Source organism: Lethenteron reissneri, chromosome 23 (genome assembly GCF_015708825.2).
Source record: "Lethenteron reissneri isolate LAM-NWPU_2019-01 chromosome 23, ASM1570882v1, whole genome shotgun sequence".
Lineage (NCBI taxonomy): Eukaryota > Metazoa > Chordata > Hyperoartia > Petromyzontiformes > Petromyzontidae > Lethenteron > Lethenteron reissneri.
The window spans coordinates 10035065-10053901 of record NC_083801.1 but is presented as its reverse complement, the minus strand read 5'-3'; the positions used below and the strand labels follow the sequence as shown (position 1 = coordinate 10053901).

Here is an 18837-nt window from a genome sequence, read left to right as displayed (position 1 = left end):
CCTGTAGCTGTCTGAGCGATTAAAGTTATTTCTGTTTCTCTCAATTTCAATCGATTCTCTAATTAGTCTTTGCCAGTAGTAACTAGTTTTACACAACACTTCCACGTTGTCAAAATCAATTGAGTGTCCCTGTTGGCATGCATGTTCTGCTACTGCCGACAGTTGTGTTTGTGATAGTTTAATATTTCTCTGGTGTTCTTTAAGTCTTACACTAACGTTACGCCCTGTCTGTCCAATATAGCAGCTGCCACATACACAATTAATCCGATATACACCTTCTGTTGATAATTTAGGTAATTCGTCTTTAGTGCACGTTACTAGTTGTTGAATTTTGTGTACTGTACCAAATCTTACTGTAATGTTTTGCTTTTGCAAAACACGGGCTAATTTATCAGTTACTCCTGAGATAAATGGTATTTTTATTGTTTTAATAATCTGATCGCTTTCAGCAGCGATCAGATTATTAAAACAATAAAAATACCATTTATCTCAGGAGTAACTGATAAATTAGCCCGTGTTTTGCAAAAGCAAAACATTACAGTAAGATTTGGTACAGTACACAAAATTCAACAACTAGTAACGTGCACTAAAGACGAATTACCTAAATTATCAACAGAAGGTGTATATCGGATTAATTGTGTATGTGGCAGCTGCTATATTGGACAGACAGGGCGTAACGTTAGTGTAAGACTTAAAGAACACCAGAGAAATATTAAACTATCACAAACACAACTGTCGGCAGTAGCAGAACATGCATGCCAACAGGGACACTCAATTGATTTTGACAACGTGGAAGTGTTGTGTAAAACTAGTTACTACTGGCAAAGACTAATTAGAGAATCGATTGAAATTGAGAGAAACAGAAATAACTTTAATCGCTCAGACAGCTACAGGCTTAGTGCGGCCTGGAAGCGTATTATTAAATAAGATACATTACAATTACTTATAAGGGAAACAACCACTAACAGATTACTAATGTAGCATAATCACAATAAAACACATTCCAAATGATTACTAATCCACAACTCGCATCGTAACAATAGCCTGATTACTAATCTAGTATATAATTACAATCACTCCCCCCTTGAATCTTTGCACCTGATGAGTTAATGAGTTAATGATGACGTCATCCTGCTGCTGCTCTATATAAGAACGGGAGACACAGGAGAGCCTCACCATTCTGGCGAATTGCCCGATGATGCTGGTTGTAATTACCAGCGAAACGTCGTACTCAAATTGTGAATGTTGTTGCTTCAACACACCGGTGGGCTGAAGCAGTGAACTGTTTGTCTTTGTCAACGTGACACATTTTTTACTGATTGGCCGTGTCGGGTGGTGGAGGGTTACGACACATTTATAAATAAACGCGATCTAAACCCAAAAATCGTTGATTATGAATAACATTGGTCGCGAAAGCCTACGTGTTAATTATGGATTAATTACATGCGCAGTTAATCAAAATGTTTTAGTTGGAGCTCATGCGACAATTTTGTATTCAGGATTGCCAAACATAGAAACCAAACTTGGATTTAAATAAGCAGTAATAATATTGGATATTAAACCCCCAAGCTAAACGCATCATGAGCATATTCAATAATCTGATAAATGGGTTTGTTTGACAATGAAAAATTGCGTATTAAATCTAACACTGATTCAATGAAATGAGTTTCAGGGTTTTATTTACCTTTTTGTCCTCAAGGTATTTTCAAGCTGCATTGTTAGTTAAGATGAATCAACGGCACACTCTTTGTAAAAGGAAATTACCTCATTCCGTAGTTTAAAATTAAATAAGAAAATGTTGTATATGTATAGTGATGCTTTGGTGTTTTGCTTGTATGCGGGTAAAATATGGAAATGTAAAATCAGCGCTGACACCCAATTCTCCACGGTCACGTTTGTACTTTCCAGATAAACTACATCCTTACCAAAACGAACCCTATTCCCCCTGCATTTAAATCAAATGAATGCTGCAGAAATGCGTCATACATATGGAACAATCCAATCATTTACCTAACCCCCATCAACAAATGTATGAGGTATTGAATGTTGGTATCCTGGAAATTAAGCAAAAGGTGCTGTGAATGCAAAATGTCAAATTGCAATTTTACATTTTTACAACAGACATACTGTAGTTTGTTTTTTGTACCACAAAACACAACAAAGTATTTCAACAACAATATTTAGGCTTAGACTAATGTACATGTATAGATTAAAAAACAATATAAACTGATTACAAAAAGGTATAACAAAGTATAAATTAAACATGTTATCTGCACAGATTCGAAGCTTTCGTGACTGTAGGAATTACTATTTGGTTCTTTCGGTAAAGTCACGTAGAAATAAATGAATTATATAACTATTCATTATTTAATTACATTTCTTTCTACGTGACTTTACCGAAAGAACCAAAGAGTGATGTTATCTGCAGTGTGACAGCCATATTTTTTTTTTTGCAAGACAGGAGCTGTAATGCACATGCTTGAAAAACTTTCACCACCGACGCAGGTTTCGAATAACGCCTGCTGTAGATATCTTAAGTTGCGGCTGTTGACAGCAAAAAAACTGTCAAGCGTCGGGCTTTACATTGCTTTTGATGGACGTTACATCAGGGGGTGTCCTTGATCTCAACCTGGCCAGTTAGTTGAATATTTCAAAGCCCTTGTCTCAGCGGGCACGTTGCACATGTCAAATACTGTACAGCCAAATCTTGACTTAAAGCTTTCGTGACTGCAGGAATTCATATTCTTTTGGTCTTTCGGTAAAGCCACGTAGATAGGTTCAAAGAAAATAACAAAAACTATGACGTTTCGATCACAACACAAGCGATCGTCATCAGGATGACGATTGGTTTTGTTGTGATCGAAACGTCGTTTTTTGTTATTTTCTTTGAACCTATCTACGTGACTTCACCGAAAGACCCAAAGAATACTGTACAACCATTTTACAAGTATGAAAGATACATTTTGTCTCAGTTTATCAACATCAATTACCGTTTCATGAAGGCCCTTTTGGATCCGTAAAAGTGACGCTGCCAATTAAAATCGTGAGACATCAATGGCGGCCCGATTCAACTACAAAACATAAAATAGCAATTCGTGGTTGTGTCATGCATTGTTTAGGGAATAAATAACATATATCGTTTTAAATACTATCGTACTTGTAAGCGCATTGCTGAAAAGACACACTGGCCACCTCGGACTTTGTTTGCCGAAATATCAGTTGGTCTGGCCAGGTTATTTGCACATTCATCCACCTGAGCGTTGTTGCGCACTTTGTCAATGTTGTTTGCATTCACTCACCACGGTAACATTGTCGTAACCCAGAGTAAACCGGGAAGACGCTTACACCAAAGCACAACATGACAACAGTCCAACAGCATTATGTAGGAGCACGACAGATGTGTTCTTTGATTCAGCACTGAAATAAACAATTACACGTGCCTATCAATCATGGAACACATTGTATTATTCATACTTGGCGCTTGAGTGCACTTGAGAGAAGAACACTACTCATTAAATACAGATTTTTGTAGTGGTAAACCTCTTGTGGGTTTCAGTGAGATAGCTGAAAACATCTTAACTGAAAATACTGTTAATTTTATACGTAGGTTTTCACGACCAATATTGTGATTCATAATTGGTTTCATAACGTTTAATTGGATTCGACATTTTGACATTTCGCTGGAGATTCGCTGAGATCTCAAGACCTGAGCTCCTGTTAACAAGCTGATGACGCTGGATGTAATCTCCAGCGGAACGTCGCATCCGTTTACATGTGGAAATTACTCTCCGACAATGACACTGGTGGTGCTGCTAAAGCAGTAATACATTTGGCCACGTTCAATTCACGTGGCACTTTTATTGGCTGGCAGTGTCAGGTGGATGAGGGTTTGCGACACATTTTGACACGACCTGACCTAAAAGAAACAAATTATGAATCGTGCTGTTGAGTTGTTAATTTTTAGAGTAATTTTTCTTTACGCTTTTGATACTTTTCACTATTAAGCTTGAGGGAAAATATGCATTTGTAAGCGAACCGTGATGTGGTAAGTGGTGTGCCTCTCACCTGCTTAACTCCATGTAAACCGTGGAAGAGATGACACCCACAGTGATGTTGGCGAGCGGCTTAAACCGTTCTATAAAGTAATACTAAAAATACTGATGAGACTCTATATTTATTATAAGTTATAAGCTGTGATTGTGGAATGCATTTGTAACCTACTTTATTTGTGTTTGCTTCATATCTACGAATACAATGGCCCGAGTCCATTATACAGTACATTATTTGAATTTGATGGGTTGACTCACTTTTACCGACTCTTCTTAAACCTGTAAATTTGTCAAGGTAATGAATAAACTCAACTGCATACGTTGTTTTTTGCTGTTGGTGCTGACCAATAGTTCCTGGAGGAGCTCCCAGCGCTTGCAACAACATGCCAGAAATCAGTCTGGTACAACCCGACAACACATTCGAGACGGACATATACGCAACATATATTTTCAGTCGGTGTCGGGGAATTATTCTTTCTCACATTGCGCAGCCTTCTGAGTTATTTTTTGTACTGTTAATGCATACAAGCATTGGTATGCAGCGGTGTCTGAAGGGCATTCGCGCCATCGTCGAGAGCGCGGCAGTAACCGAAAGAACTGTTGTAGCACGCCGGCTCCATGGCTCACACGAGCTGCATGGCCTCGCGCTCGGCCATCTCTCTCTGACGCTGCAGGCCGAGCTCGGAGAGGTGCTCGGGAGGGTTCTGCCCGTCAGGCCAGCCCACAGAGATGGCCACTTGTGTCTCGGGCAGTCCTCCCACCTTGTTGCTCGGCGCTAGACCCTTTAGTCCTCCCTTCTTTTGCTCACGTTCAGGGGGCTTCTCTTGCTCATAGAGGCTCTGCACCTCCCATATGCGTAGCGTACCATCGTGTGAGCCCGTGAACAGATTTCCGTTTACCACCTGTGGGGTTCAAGCAATTAATTGAATCATCGTTTGTCATTGCAATAAAAAATATGTTTATAGCACCATTCATAATTTAAGGCGTTGTGGTGGTGCAGTGCATGGTGCACTGCACGATGAACCTAACAACTTGTGTTCAATTGCTGCAGACAGTAACTCGCTCTGGCCAACCCTTCTCATTCATTAAAACAGGTTTTTTTGGGTTAGATTCCGTGAATATAAATGTGTCGTTAAACCCGCCATCATCCGACACAGCCAATTAGTAAGGTTTGTCACATAAGCAGAACATGCCAATTCGTTACTAGTACAGCACACCGGTGTGTTGGAGAGTAAATCCACAACTTTTACAATCTGAGTACAACGTTTTGCCAGTAATCACAACCAGAATCATCAGGCAAGAGCCAGATACAAATCTGTAATTAATCTGGCTCTCGCCTGATGGTCTGGCTCTCGCCTGACGATGCTGGTTGTAATTATTGGCAAAACGTTAGACTCAGATTGTAAATGTCGTGGATTTACTTTCCAACACACCGGTGTGCTGTAGTAGTAACGAATTGGCATGATCTGCGTATGTGACAAACCTTACTAATAGGCTGTGTCGAGTGGGGGCGGGTTTTAACGACACATTTATATTTACGCGATCTAACAAAAAAAAACTTGTATTATGGATAATATAGGTCGTGAAGGCCTATGTGTTAAACTGACCTAATTCATCTTGACTTAAAGCTTTTGTGACTGCAGGAATTCATATTTTTGGGTCTTTCGGTAAAGTCACATAGATAGGTTCAAAGAAAATAACAAAAAATAACAAAAAACTACAAGTAAGCAATCGTCATCATGACGATTGCTTGTGACTTTACCGAAAGACCCAAGAATATGACCTTAATTCACTTCACAAACCCGCACTGACCAGCGTGAAGTAATGTCAAACAACCCCTAGTGGATTGACAATAGGCGACAAAAAATATGTAAAAGGGCATGCTCTAATTTGACAAAGCCATGTAAATTAACCATGTCCAGAACGATGGACTCAACTCTTACCTCCAGGCAGTTGATGATCCCCGTGTGGCCTTTAAATGTGCGTTTCAGGGCACCAGACCTTGCATCAAATGCTCGGGCCAATGTATCTCCACTGCCTGTAAACACTGTAAACATGGTAACAAGAGTGCATCTCATTGATACAGCCCATCTTGCACAAGTATACAGTTAAGAGTTTTACATTGTCAAAGTTATTCACCCACTTTCTGTCATTGGCATAAACCCACACTTTTACAAGTAAATGTGTCGCTAGCCACCAAGAAATCTGATGTATTGTCAAAAGATTACGATGATTGTTAATTAAACGTCTGTCAGAGCAATACAATGCCAGCCTTGTGTTAGAGCCCGTCTCACACACTTTGACCACGTGGTTTAAGAATACGAGATCATTGAATGATGAATTAGCCTGTGTGTGCCAAATTGTCATTCACATAATCGTCGGCATTGTCTATCCGCTGCTGGATTAAGGACTCTCCACGCTCTTGCCGTGCCTCATGGTCCAGTGCTGTTACCATCAACGACAACAGCCGACATTCACCACAAAGTGGCGGTGACGTCACAACGGCGCTTGTGCCAGGCCAGGTGCACTTTGAGACCACGTGAAGTATCAAAGGCTCGCTGACAGGAGATCACGGGATAGACCCAAGTGCCATGGGTTGACTGACTCAAATGACTGCAGATGTACCAGCTGTGCACCCTATTCTGCCAACTTTCTGCATTTTAGCCACCCAGCACTCTGCTCCTTGATGTGAGTGCCGCTCCTCTGCCCTCCGTTGTTGATGGAGGACGACTGCCTTGAACTGCCCAGTAGCGTCCTTTACGAGCCTCCTACATAGAGGCCAATCTTGATACCAGTCTTCGGGAAGGCCACTCAGCTCCACATCCTCCTGTACCGCATTAATCCATCTCTTTTTCCAGCTTGTGTCGGGCCCGTTTAGCCCCCTCTATCCGGCCAAACAGAAGCTGCTTGGGCATGCGGTGGCTGTACATGCAGGCTACATGACCCAGCCAGCGCAGCCATCTGTCACTCCTGCACATTAACTGATCTCACCGCTTCTGCGGTGGTCATTCTCTTGTGCGTTTTCTCTCCTTTGGCCGAATTATACAGCGGTTTTCTTAAAATATATATGTACAGTGAATATATGCATCAGAACGATAACCACGTGACCATTTAACAAGCTCTCAACAAGGTTGAAAACGCTCAGATAGGTGGCTCAGTGGTTGAGCGAATAGCTCGCACTCAGTATGATGCGAGTTCAAATCCTGATTGGGATTTGACCCGGCCAATTATCTCTCTGGGGTATATAAAGTAAGTGCCACTTTGTAGGAAAGTCAACAGTGGTTGTCTTATTAATGTACTTTCCCCCACCATAGGAGCTTAGAATTTCCACCACCGACTCAGGGATGTAAGCATTAGATGAGAGAGCACCACCTCAATGTTCATTTAAGCAGGGAATACATTTGACTTGATGAAGGCAGTGAAGTGAACAGAGGACCTGCAGGTTGTTCAAATCGTGCTGGTGGTCACGTGTTTTTTGGGCAGGGAGGCGATGGCTTGGGGATTTGTAGCTGTGCACGTGCTTGTGTTTGAACCAGGGAGGGCTGGTGGTGGGTGGGAGTCTGTCCACAGGGGAGAAGTTCACTCAGCTGTGTGAGCAAGTGCAGGGAAGGAATGCAGTCAAGGTGATGGGGGTGCAGTGGATGGGAGATTTAGAGGCATAGTGTGGTAGAGTACTGACGGTGTGAGAAGGTAGAGTAAGGGTGGGGAGGGGAGCGGGGAAGGGAGCAGCATGTGCATATGAGGCAATCCTCTGTTGCTTTGTAGATTCGCAAATTATATAATGTGGCCCCTTGGATATAGCTACACAAGTATCTGTGTGACGTAATTTTGAATATGGCTATCATATTCTTACAGTTGTTTAACCACCACCAGTTTAGACTGTGACATTTAATTCTAGATGGGCAAAAGTGAAAATGTGATAGTCAAATACATCATTTATTGGAATACAAGTGTAAAACTTTGCAATGACGCACGTTCTAGCTAGATCGTTGATGTCTGTAAGACTATTTGAAAAAAGATATTGAATATTCAGAATCTGTCTCATAAGGGTAAGCTATAACTTTACTTTCTGCAATAAGTACATTTCTAGACATGTTTCTACACGTTCTCTTACTATCATTGTTTGCCTGTGGCACAATTTTCTGAGCAAAGCCATTATCCCTATGTGTTTGTTATGGCCAGTGTTTGACAGATAAGTTACAGCAAGCATTCCTTTTGAAGAAGAAAGTTTGTTTGGGCAAGGCAGGAACTTTGGTGAGGTTTGAATCATGTGAAGCAGGGTTGTATTATTGCGGAAAGTATGGTTGCTGGAAAACTGATGTATTCCCTCCCTTAAGAAATTATTAAATAGAAGCGGCAATGAAGCAAAGCTTCCCCTGGCCGCTGGGTGATTAATCATTACTGGGTGTATGCCCTATGTGCTTCCTGGTGGGCGTAATGCCTCACACGCTCTGCTCAACTTGATAAGAGCACACAAGACTAATGCCCACCTTAAACTAGGAGGCCATGCACTGTGATTACCACTGTGACTTAAAGGACTTCCTATAAATGATGGCCTATTGAGTTTCCTTTAATCTAACTTTTGGTTGGGTTAGCCACAGTTACCATAGGTTAAGCTGGCTAAGGAACTTTACTTTTCCAAGAAAAAAATTCCTGAAAGAGCCAATGTTCTTAAAATACAGTTTCCAGAAGACCTGGTAACAGTCACGTGTAGTCATACACATCAAAGTTGTGTATATGCCTGATGTTGTACAGCAGCGCAGGACTAGTGTCAATTGTGTGAGCTTGGTAGCTCACATAGCAAAGTGGCATTTTTAGTAGTGTATTCACAAACAACCCTTCTCAGAACATGGAAAATGCGTGCGTTGCGAGCTTACAAATGCCATCGTGGCATCTGAGCGTGCTGACGGTGTGCTTGTGTGGCCGGTAGACGCGGGCGCAACCTCCGACCTCTGACAGCCAGCGCCGAGCGGTGCCATCCGAGCTGCCGGAATACAGGTGTCTGTTCGCCAGCTGCCGCCACCCCCAACATACACACACACACACAAAGATGCCTCAGTCAGCCTTAAGACTCTAGAGCAGAGGTCGCAAACGGGTTATGATTCCTTACCCGTACCCGGCCGCACCAGGGTCGCAAACAGGTACCCGTACCCTACCCGATACCCGGCTACCCGTACCCGGCCGGGTATCGGATAGGGTACGGGTATTGGGTACCCGATTGCGACCTCTGGGATGAAGCCATGTTGCAGGCGCGGGTGGGTTGATTCTAGGAACTTGAATTGTGAGAAGAGACAAGACGTTGGGAAATGAGTGACAAACAGTTACTCACCAGTGACTCACGGCCTACCCGTACCCGGCTACCCGTACCCGGCCGGGTATGGGTATCCGGGTATCGGGTAGGGTACGGGTATCGGGTACCCGGTTGCGACCTCTGCTCTATAGCAACAGCAAGTGCTGTTAGTGAGCACTTCTTCAAGCCGGCAAGGCATATGTGGGGATGTTGTGGTATGGTCAAAATCACGTGCATCAGCGTTTGTGGCCGGGTGTGATCCGTTTATCTGTTGTGAATGGTAAAATCGAACTTAGTTCGTTAGGATCTTAGCACATTGTACTAATTATTGTGTCCACAAAGACAAAGATCCCCTGTATAGCCTTTACAGACTGTTAGGGCAAGTGTTGTTAGCGAGCACCTATGAAGGCCAGCATGGCACTCGAGGGGGTAGATTGCCAAGACCACGCCCGGTCGTCTTCGTCTCCCCAGTGGTGATGTTTACACACCGCACCGGGTACTCAATTGAGGCTGAGTCGACCTGGCCCTCAATTCCTGGTAACGAGCACTTATTTTGGGTAGCATTGCCCATGAGGAGGTATTGTGGAATGGTTGCCGATGTCTCCTCAGTGCTGATGTTCACAAACTGCACCAAGTATTCATTTAAAGATGAGTTGACTTAGGTGAGACCCAAGATAATTTCATATACTCTCCAGTATTACTCTCCATTGATGTTAGCCGTGGGCAGGAACCACTCAGGTTGCCAATTTTTTTGCACTGTGCACTAACCACTGCACCACCCATTGCCCAAATACACACATACACTTACATACATACAGAGACGTAGATATGCATGCATGCACGCAGACAGAAAGACCAACGGAGGACATCTTTATTTTGTCTTAGACTTTAGGCATCATTATTGTTTATTCACGTTATAGACTTTTGATTTGGTTTTGCCTGTGGTGCTAAAAAAATTCAATGATTTCCTAATTTCTGCCAAATGGAATAACAAATCCTAAGAATAATATTTTCCATCTGTTACACGTTATTTTGCTTCCCTCACTACCGATATTTGAATTAAATAAAAAACGCATCACAAGTCTAAACACATAACAAACGACATCCTCGGATTGTTCATCCAAGAAGGGGAGAAAGAGAGAGAGAAAAAAAACTCCATAAAAGGCCGTCTCAGAAAAGAACGGTGGTTTTTATTCATTGTTGGCAAACGGAGTTTTGGCTGAATTTCTTTTTTCTGGTGCGGGCTGGGGTGGCGGGGGCGAGGCAAAGTCGCATGCTCAAATAGTCAAAGGCCGTTGTACAGCGCCTGTCTGTCAACGATTCAGCAGGCCGACTGCTGGGGGAGAATTCGTGGTGCCCCCCCACCCACCTCGTCTGCACTATTCACCACGTTTGGGCTGGCCGTGCTAAAAAGAGATTTTTTTTTTTCTTCAAGGCAATGGGTTAAAAAAAGGATTTTTCAAAACTTGTCAGCAGGTATACGCGGATGTGTTGTAGCGTTGGCCGTCTACTTCACATTTCACATTAACAACACAGTAAGACCTCTTTGCCAATAACTTTATAAGGACTGATATGTTGCATAGAATAATAAAACTCCTGCATACCAAATAGGAGATATTGTGTATCTATGACCTGATGTATACAGTAAGTAGCTCTTCAATATGCAACAAGGTAAGCTGTTAAAATGTAAACAAAGGTGGTAGCTGATGGCTGACTTGAAAGGGTGCCTGCAAACCATTGCTCACAGTGAAATAATATGCGTCTGGTTGTTATCTGTTTGTACAGACGTGAGCAGTTAAATGTGCCCCACGTGGAATATATGGTCAGCAGAGGGGCTGTCGGTGTTGATAAGCGCACAGCAATGCATTTATGGCAGCTTACTGATTGCTAAACATTGTCGGTGTCGATGCGATGAGTGAAAACATGGAATGGAAAGCCAAGTGGTGGTTGAAGGCACACAATCACCACTGCTGGTCATATGAATGTTGATAAGTACCATTTCTTCACAAAAAAAAAAAACATTAATGCCTATTCACTCACGCTTCATGCATAAAGTATGCGTATTGCTAACTTGCATTCAAACATATGTCTGTGTAATCGTTTTTTTATATTGTATCACTTACAAAAATATGTTACTGATACTAAACATATCCTGCATTTTTTTTCAATTGTCTAAAATAACATGGATAACCCAATGTGCATTCCTTAGTAACATGACAAGCGCTTTACTCCATTGCATTTCAGTCAAATAGTATTCACACACTGAAGGACCTCATGGTCTCTTAATTACATTTCCACACTACATAATAACACATCCAGAGCCGAACTACTGCAGTCGTAATTAATTTATAAAATACGAGCGTTACTTCCCAGCTTCGCCCAGGGACTTGAATTCACCACGCCCGGTCGCCTTTGTCTCCCCAGTGGCGATGTTCACACACACCAGACCAGTTACTCATTTGAGGCTGAGTCGACCTAGGGGAGTCCCAGGACAGGTTCAGATAATCGTCACCGGTGGTGGCCGTGAGCGGGAATGGAACTCGGGTCGCCGGGCTCGTAGCGCAGCACGCTAACCACTACACTACTACTCCCCCCGCACACACGCGCGTGTCCATAGGTACACATACACGCGCTTGCTGCAGACACACACAACGTTCAGGGTGCGTACGGCAGTAAACGACTGCAACACATTCATCTTCTTGGTTCTTTCGGTAAAGTCACGTAGAAGGGAAGTAATAAAACAATAAAAAATAAAACATAATAAAACAATTCTCACGACGTTTCGGCCACAACGCAAGCAGCCGTCCTCAGGTGAAAACCAGGTCCGTCGAGGCGACAGAGTCTGAATGAAACAGCACACGAGCTTGGAGCATATATATAAGCTGGGCGCATTGACAAAGGAATTTGCATATCAAGAGGAATTTAGCATATTTATGAGAAATGCAGGAATGTGATTAGTACTGCATATGCATGTGCATTATGCAGGATTAACAGCATCAAAGGGAGCTACAGTTGCTGCTGCTGCTGCAGTTGCTGCTGCTGCTGCAGTTGCTGCTGCTGCTGCAGTTGCTGCTGCAATTACTGCTACTGCTGCTGCAGTTGCTGCCTTATCCATTTTAATATAACACTATGTAACACATTTGTATGGCACTTTACCCACGGAGGGTTGGGTGGGGGGGCGTGACGTCAGCAGGCACAATGCGTGACGCTTCCGCACACGGGTCACATGATAGATGTGACGTCACAGTTCACTTGCCGTGCGAAATATATGCATTGTTGCGCCCCCCCCCCCTCCCAAAAATACAAAAGTGTATTTGTATAATGTTTGCATGGTGTACAGTCTGGAAAGTACCCACATGGCAAATTTCAAGTTTGTTGCATGTCGGGAAGTAGCTAAACATTTTGAACAGACACATACATTCACTACTTTGCTTTTTATATATATGGATGAATGCAATTACAAATGTTTACAAGTTTACTTAATGTGTGTTGGAGGGTGCAGTGTGTGGCGATTTATGCTGTACAACTTTCTCCCAGCAGCTGCATTTCAGCACGCACCAGAAACTAAACATGCCACAAAATAGCCACAGCTTGAGAATAGAAAGGGCACTTTTGAGGGCGCGCTGGGTAATGGGCCAGAGTTCCACTCGGTGCCACTTAATTACCACTCTGCTCCCTCCCACTGCCTGAAGAATGAGTGGCCCAAAACCATCGCTATGGTAACAAGTGATGCCTTGCGGATGGGATTAAAGGACTAAGCCAAATCTGCCTCCAGATCTTGAGCAGAGTGGGTCCATGTTGGGGGGTAAAGAGGGTGGGAACATGCAGAGAGAAATGAAGATGAAAATAATGGAAAAGGCTGCAATAACAAACAGGTATTACGTAAGCTCTCCTAGGCCAACGTGGCCAGGCTCATAAAGAATACACTAATCTGCTTAAGACTGGATTCTTACATCTCACGGTGTGCCTAAATGAGCAATAGCAGGTCCTGCCTCTCAACTTTATTGACATGAAAAACAAACGATCGTGTTTGCTTTCGTAACCATGCTACACATGTACATGCACTGCTCAGCAATAGTCTATTATCATAATGTTAGGAAACAACTCCCTGAAATCGAGAAGCCCACTAATTTAGGTAGTACTTTGTGCAGGGCTGTTGTGTTTATAAAACAGTAAAACACTGCATATAATTCACTATACTATGCATGTATCTATTTGCTGCTGGAGCAATATATAATCAGTTGTTTGTGACTTTGACTGGAATAAGTTATGAACTATCATTCACTTCCAGCAGAATTTATTACAGGCATTCAGCTCCTTGTCTTCGCCACTGTATTTGCTTGCTGTCAACTGCAAAAAAGTTGTCGTCCATCGTGGGTACAGAATGAAATATTTTCAGCTGTATGGTATGAATTATATTTTCTGCAATCGTTTTATTTATTGAGGCCTTCGTTGAAAAATTACATTTTCCATCAGACCCTCAATTTTGTCATAAATACAACAATATATTTTTTCTTTGTGATGTATGTTTTGGAAACGTTAATATACGTGGCATGCTGGAGGGCATTCAGGGCATATGTCACTTATCTTTCATGAGTTTTCATTCAGGGTTATTGCTGGGACACATTTAAATTGTTAGGACACATTTTTCAAGAATTACTGGTCTCAAATTCTTACAAAAACCAGCCGGGTGGCATAGCACGCCTGGCTGCACACGGGGCAGGTGTGACTTACCCCAGCAATGGCAATACTTGCCTCTGAGACCGTGTCACCACGGATTGTCATTGCAGCCCACGGTTTGAACAATACATTTTCATATTCACAATAAACAAAGCTCTAGTTTCCTCGGCCAGCGGTCACAGTCAATCCCCATAGTAGATCATGGTAATAGTTTGTGGTGGGCAGTGTTTCACATGCTGTGTATTGTATCGGATACACTTTTAAAATGAGGTTTCATCTTGCGGCCAGTCTCATACACGTGAAAATTTCTCTGAAATCACACTGATTTAGAAAGGAAAATAATACTTTCTGTAATATATGTTTATGCCTCGCATTTGTTCATGAAATTTCTAGGCATTGTATATTGCCATCATGGGCGGAGTTTGCGGGGGAGAGGGGCAAGGGGGGACAACGCGCATCCCAAACTAGGCACCTTTATTAATTTATTTCCAGTCGTTTACTATAAAGCTTAAAAATAAAGTAATTGTATGAGATTCCTAATGTTAGAGACAAAGGGAAACCCTGCGCCTCCTAATATAGAAGTCAAAGTCCACCTATGATTGCCATATTATAAAAAATTATCCTCAGGTTTCGTACGTAAATTAAATATTTATAAATGGGTGACGAAAGAGATCAACACACACACATCCTCTGTTCTAGATACAAACACACGTAACTATAACAAATTATAAAATAGCTTAGCAGGTGAGGTCAAGTGGGATTTAAAAGAATCAGTGATAATGCATTTAGGAAGACCTTTAGTCAAACAATGGGACAGTCAGACCCATGAGCAGGTAATGGAAAGATTGTTCCAGAGGGAGTGGCAGAAATGGACTGACCCCCCCCCCCCCCCCCACTTTGTGGAGTAAGTGGATATTTATGCGAGGTGGATAGAGGAGGCAGTACTTCTGGAACCAATTATAGTGTGCAAAGTGCGTTTTGTAGTGTGTCGGAGGGGGTGCCTATTGACTGAAGGGTCGTTCCGTCTTATACTCCGAGTTACATCGCAACGTTAGTACAGACCAGCTGAGGGTTTATTTACTAAAAGACACAACTTCTCTAACTTCTGGACAAATGTTTTACACCTGTACGCATTTAGTTAGGAAAAATTTGGACTGGTTTAAACATTCTGAGTCTCATCAGCAGTCATGCCTATAAAACAAATGCTGCCGTGTTGCCAGATGTTACTTGAAAGAGCCATACGCTTAAGACACAAGCATACGCTCCACGTTCTTATATGGCAGTTCGTAATGAGCTACGATTATGCAAAATAGCTCTCGAGCTAGCACTCCTCTGTAGCTGTATGACCAGGTGAGGGTGCACTCACCTGTAGGTATATGACCAAATTAATAGCCCATGACCAAATTAATAGCCCACGATTATAGGATTGTGACCAGGTCATGATAACATCACTTGTATACAGATGTTTATGTATTGAAGACCTGGTGATATTGCGTTGACAGTGATGCATAAACACAAACAACAAAAACTAAACACATAGCTCTGGAGACGCTCCATTGAGTGAAACATTGCCTATTATATATTGTGATGTTCCTTTTAAAGCAGAGTCATTAAGGAATGTGTTCAGTCATTTTTCACCTCTTGGTATGTTACCAGGTGTGATACATTTTCTCTTGCAGGCTCATTTGTGGACAAAGTGAGAGGTTGAGACGCTATCACCTACAGACACGTGACCAGGCTGAGAAGTCCACAGGCATGTGCAGCGTAGGTGTAAAAGCCCTGGCCTGCAATACACCATGTGGCCATATTTAGAAGCCCTCACCTCTCACCATAACACCATGTGTAGAAGCCCTCAACTGAAACAACATGACCACGTAGAGCATCTCACACCTACAGACCCTACGACCGCGTCTGCATGCGTCACCTGTAACGATGAGACCACGTCCTAAAGTCTTCACCGGTAAACCACGTGGCCTTGCCTCGAGGCGTTCCCCTGTAGCCTTGAGACCATGCTCAGAAGCCCTCACCTGCAGGCATATGACCAGGTCGGTGTGCTCCGTGTAGGAGCGCAGCTGCTGCCCACTGCGCAGGTCCCACTTGCGCACCGTCCCGTCCGCCCCGCCCGAGTAGAGGGCGCCGTTCGAGGCGTCCACGGCCAGGCACAGGACGGGGCCCTGGTGTCCCCTCAAGGTGCGCGCACAGGCGCCGCTCGACAGCCGCCACAGGCGCACGGTGCCGTCCACGCTCCCCGACATCAGCAGCAGCGTGGTGTTCTCCTCCAGGGCGGCGAGAGCCGCCGACGAGCACCTCCTCTCCCCCTTTGGGTCCGATGAAGATGACGACGACGACGACGACGACGCTGACGATGGTGCTATTGTTGATGGTGGTGATGATGACGATGGTGGCGGTGACGACGATGGTGTGGGTTTCGAGGACGCGATGTTGGTGTCCCCGGGATCAGCTCTGCGCACCTCCAGGATGAACGTGGAGCTTCTGGACTTGGGCGAGGAGCGCGCAGCCGCGTCCGCGCGCACCTGCCGCTCTGTTCCCCCAGATTTCCTCGATCCTTCAGAGCCTCCTGACGCTCCTCGCCCATGCCCTTCGCGCTGTTGCTGCTGCTGCTGCCCCGTAGGGCAGTACAAGGCCAGGGGCAGCACGCAGCTCCTGTGGCCGGCAAAGACGCGTAGCGCGTCCCCGGTGCGCGCGTCCCAGCAGCGCGCCGTCTTGTCGTACGAGCTGCTGAAGAGCCACCCGGCGTACGGCACGACCCTGTTCACGACGCCCGCGTGGCCCCGGTACACCTGCAGGCAGCGGCCGCTCTGCACGTCCCAGCAGCGCGCCGTGCGGTCCGCGGAGCACGTGAACGCGCGGACGCCGTCGGCGGCGAGCGCGCAGTGCGTGATGTACCCCTCGTGGCCTCGCAGCGTGGCCCGGCGACCCTGACCCTGCGGGGCCTCCGCGTCCCACAGGGCCGCCGAGCCGTCCTCGCCGCCGGTGAGCAGCAGCGCGCCGTCCTCGCCGGCGCTCATGCAGTTCACGCCGCCCGTGTGCGCGACGCTCGTACGCACCAGGTGCTGCGGCGGCGCCTTGGAGCTGCTGCCGGTGCCCATGGTCGGCTCGCCCTTCGCTTCCCGAGTTGCTGGTGTCCTGCGCGGCGGCGGGGAACTCCCCCCAACCCACCCACCCACCCACACCCACCTCCTCCTCCTACTCCCCACAGGCTCACGGAGCTCGCTGGATATGGAGGAGGATGAGGTGATGGAGCAGGAGGAGGATCGGGCATGTGCCGGCTTCTTGGCTGTGGCTGTCGCGCATGGCCGCACCGCACGCGTCGTTGCGCATCGAGTGAAAGGGTGGCGGGTGCGCGGCGTGACGCGTGCGGGGTTAATGCGCTGTCGGTCAGGTGACGCAGATAACAGGTTAATCGGCAGCACTGGCTTCTTCTCTGCGACTCCTGTGTGTGTGTGATTAAGTGTAGAGGTATCATCACCACTGCACGCTGTCAGCCAGGGAATAGGGGTCTGTGGGGGGGGGGGAGGTCGATGTCCCCCACGCTCAGCGTCGCTGCGCCGCGCACGTGCTCTCTCGGGATCCAAGCTGCTGCTCGCCGCGTTTGGCTCCGAGCGATGAGCAAACACAGGGAGGGCTTAGCAGCAGCAGAAGAAGAAGTCTGCAAGGAAGTGGAGTCGTAAACGATTGCCATGGGAAGCGCGCGTTCACCCTGAACGCAAGTTTCGTGTTGGGTTCACGGGGGAGCGGTTGCGTAGCGGTCAGCGCTGCGTTGCGAACCTGGCACGCCGAGTTCGATTCCTACTTCACGGCCAACGCCGGTGACGATGATCTAAACCGGCCCTAGACTTCCACTAGGTCGACTCGGCCTCAAACGAGTACCTGGTGCGATGTGTAAAGATCGCCACGAGCGAGACAAAGGTGGCCGGGCGTGGTGTTGGCCACCCATCCCCTCGTGTGCCGTGCTGGCCTTGGGTTCAAGTTACCACCGAGACAGACGTCCGCGGAAGTTCGCATGTGTTTGTTTATCGTCACTCGATCTCCACTCATTAACAATGTTCGCGAGTTCCGTCCTTGAAGTCGTATCAAAGGGGCATTTGTGCACGCGTAGCTGCCGAAGCAGAGGGTCAATTGGCACATTTGCCCGCGTGACAACTTTATTTTTACTTGGCTTTGTCGGTGGCTGGAGGACTACGGATCAAATTGCCATTGCACTTACACGATCTCGCCCGAAGGAAACCGATTATGAATAAAGTAGCTGCTGTACAGCAATAACATTTACTTGTTATTACTAAGTAATGCTTAGAATGCGGTTATACAGGTTCCCCTCGCTTTATGCGGGTTCGGTTTGTGCGATTTCGCGTAGATGCGGCTAAACCGATTTCTTCCCGAAATTCTCTATACGGTATGCGGTTTCAATTCACTCATATACGGCTATGAGGTCTGATGTACGACAACATTGTGTGTGTACTGTATTGCACCACTCGAAGGCAGCTGTCTCGTGTGGTTTCGCTTTGTGAACACATCCACCGCACAAAGAGAGAGGGGAAATCTGGACTGGGCAGTTCACGGAGTCCGCTCCTATTTTTGAGAGACTTAATAACATTATTTCTCGTTCATCCGATGACAACTGATTTAAATAAAAATGTTCTGATAATTTCGACACGGAAGTTCCGCGGTTGAGTCGAGCGACGCACAATTGGAAGGTTGGGAGATCAAATCCTGGTTAGGGGTTGATTCAGCACGTGGACCCTCTGAATTCGATGCATTAATTCCAAAATTGTACAATGAAGGGCCAATGCCAGACAG

The 18837-nt window shown here is 45.3% G+C and overlaps 1 protein-coding gene across 1 annotated transcript; it reads right to left on the bottom strand.

The window, feature by feature from the left end:
• Positions 1-1412: 1412 nt before the first annotated feature.
• Positions 1413-17178, bottom strand: LOC133345945 (WD repeat-containing protein 86-like). The gene is made up of 4 exons (XM_061557089.1): positions 16047-17178; positions 8927-9062; positions 5993-6096; positions 1413-4951 (listed from the first exon to the last, which is right to left on the bottom strand). The coding sequence occupies exons 1-4, from the start codon at positions 17127-17129 to the stop codon at positions 4673-4675; spliced, it is 1602 nt and encodes a 533-aa protein (XP_061413073.1). The 5' UTR covers positions 17130-17178; the 3' UTR covers positions 1413-4672.
• Between the last annotated feature and the right edge of the window lie 1659 nt (positions 17179-18837).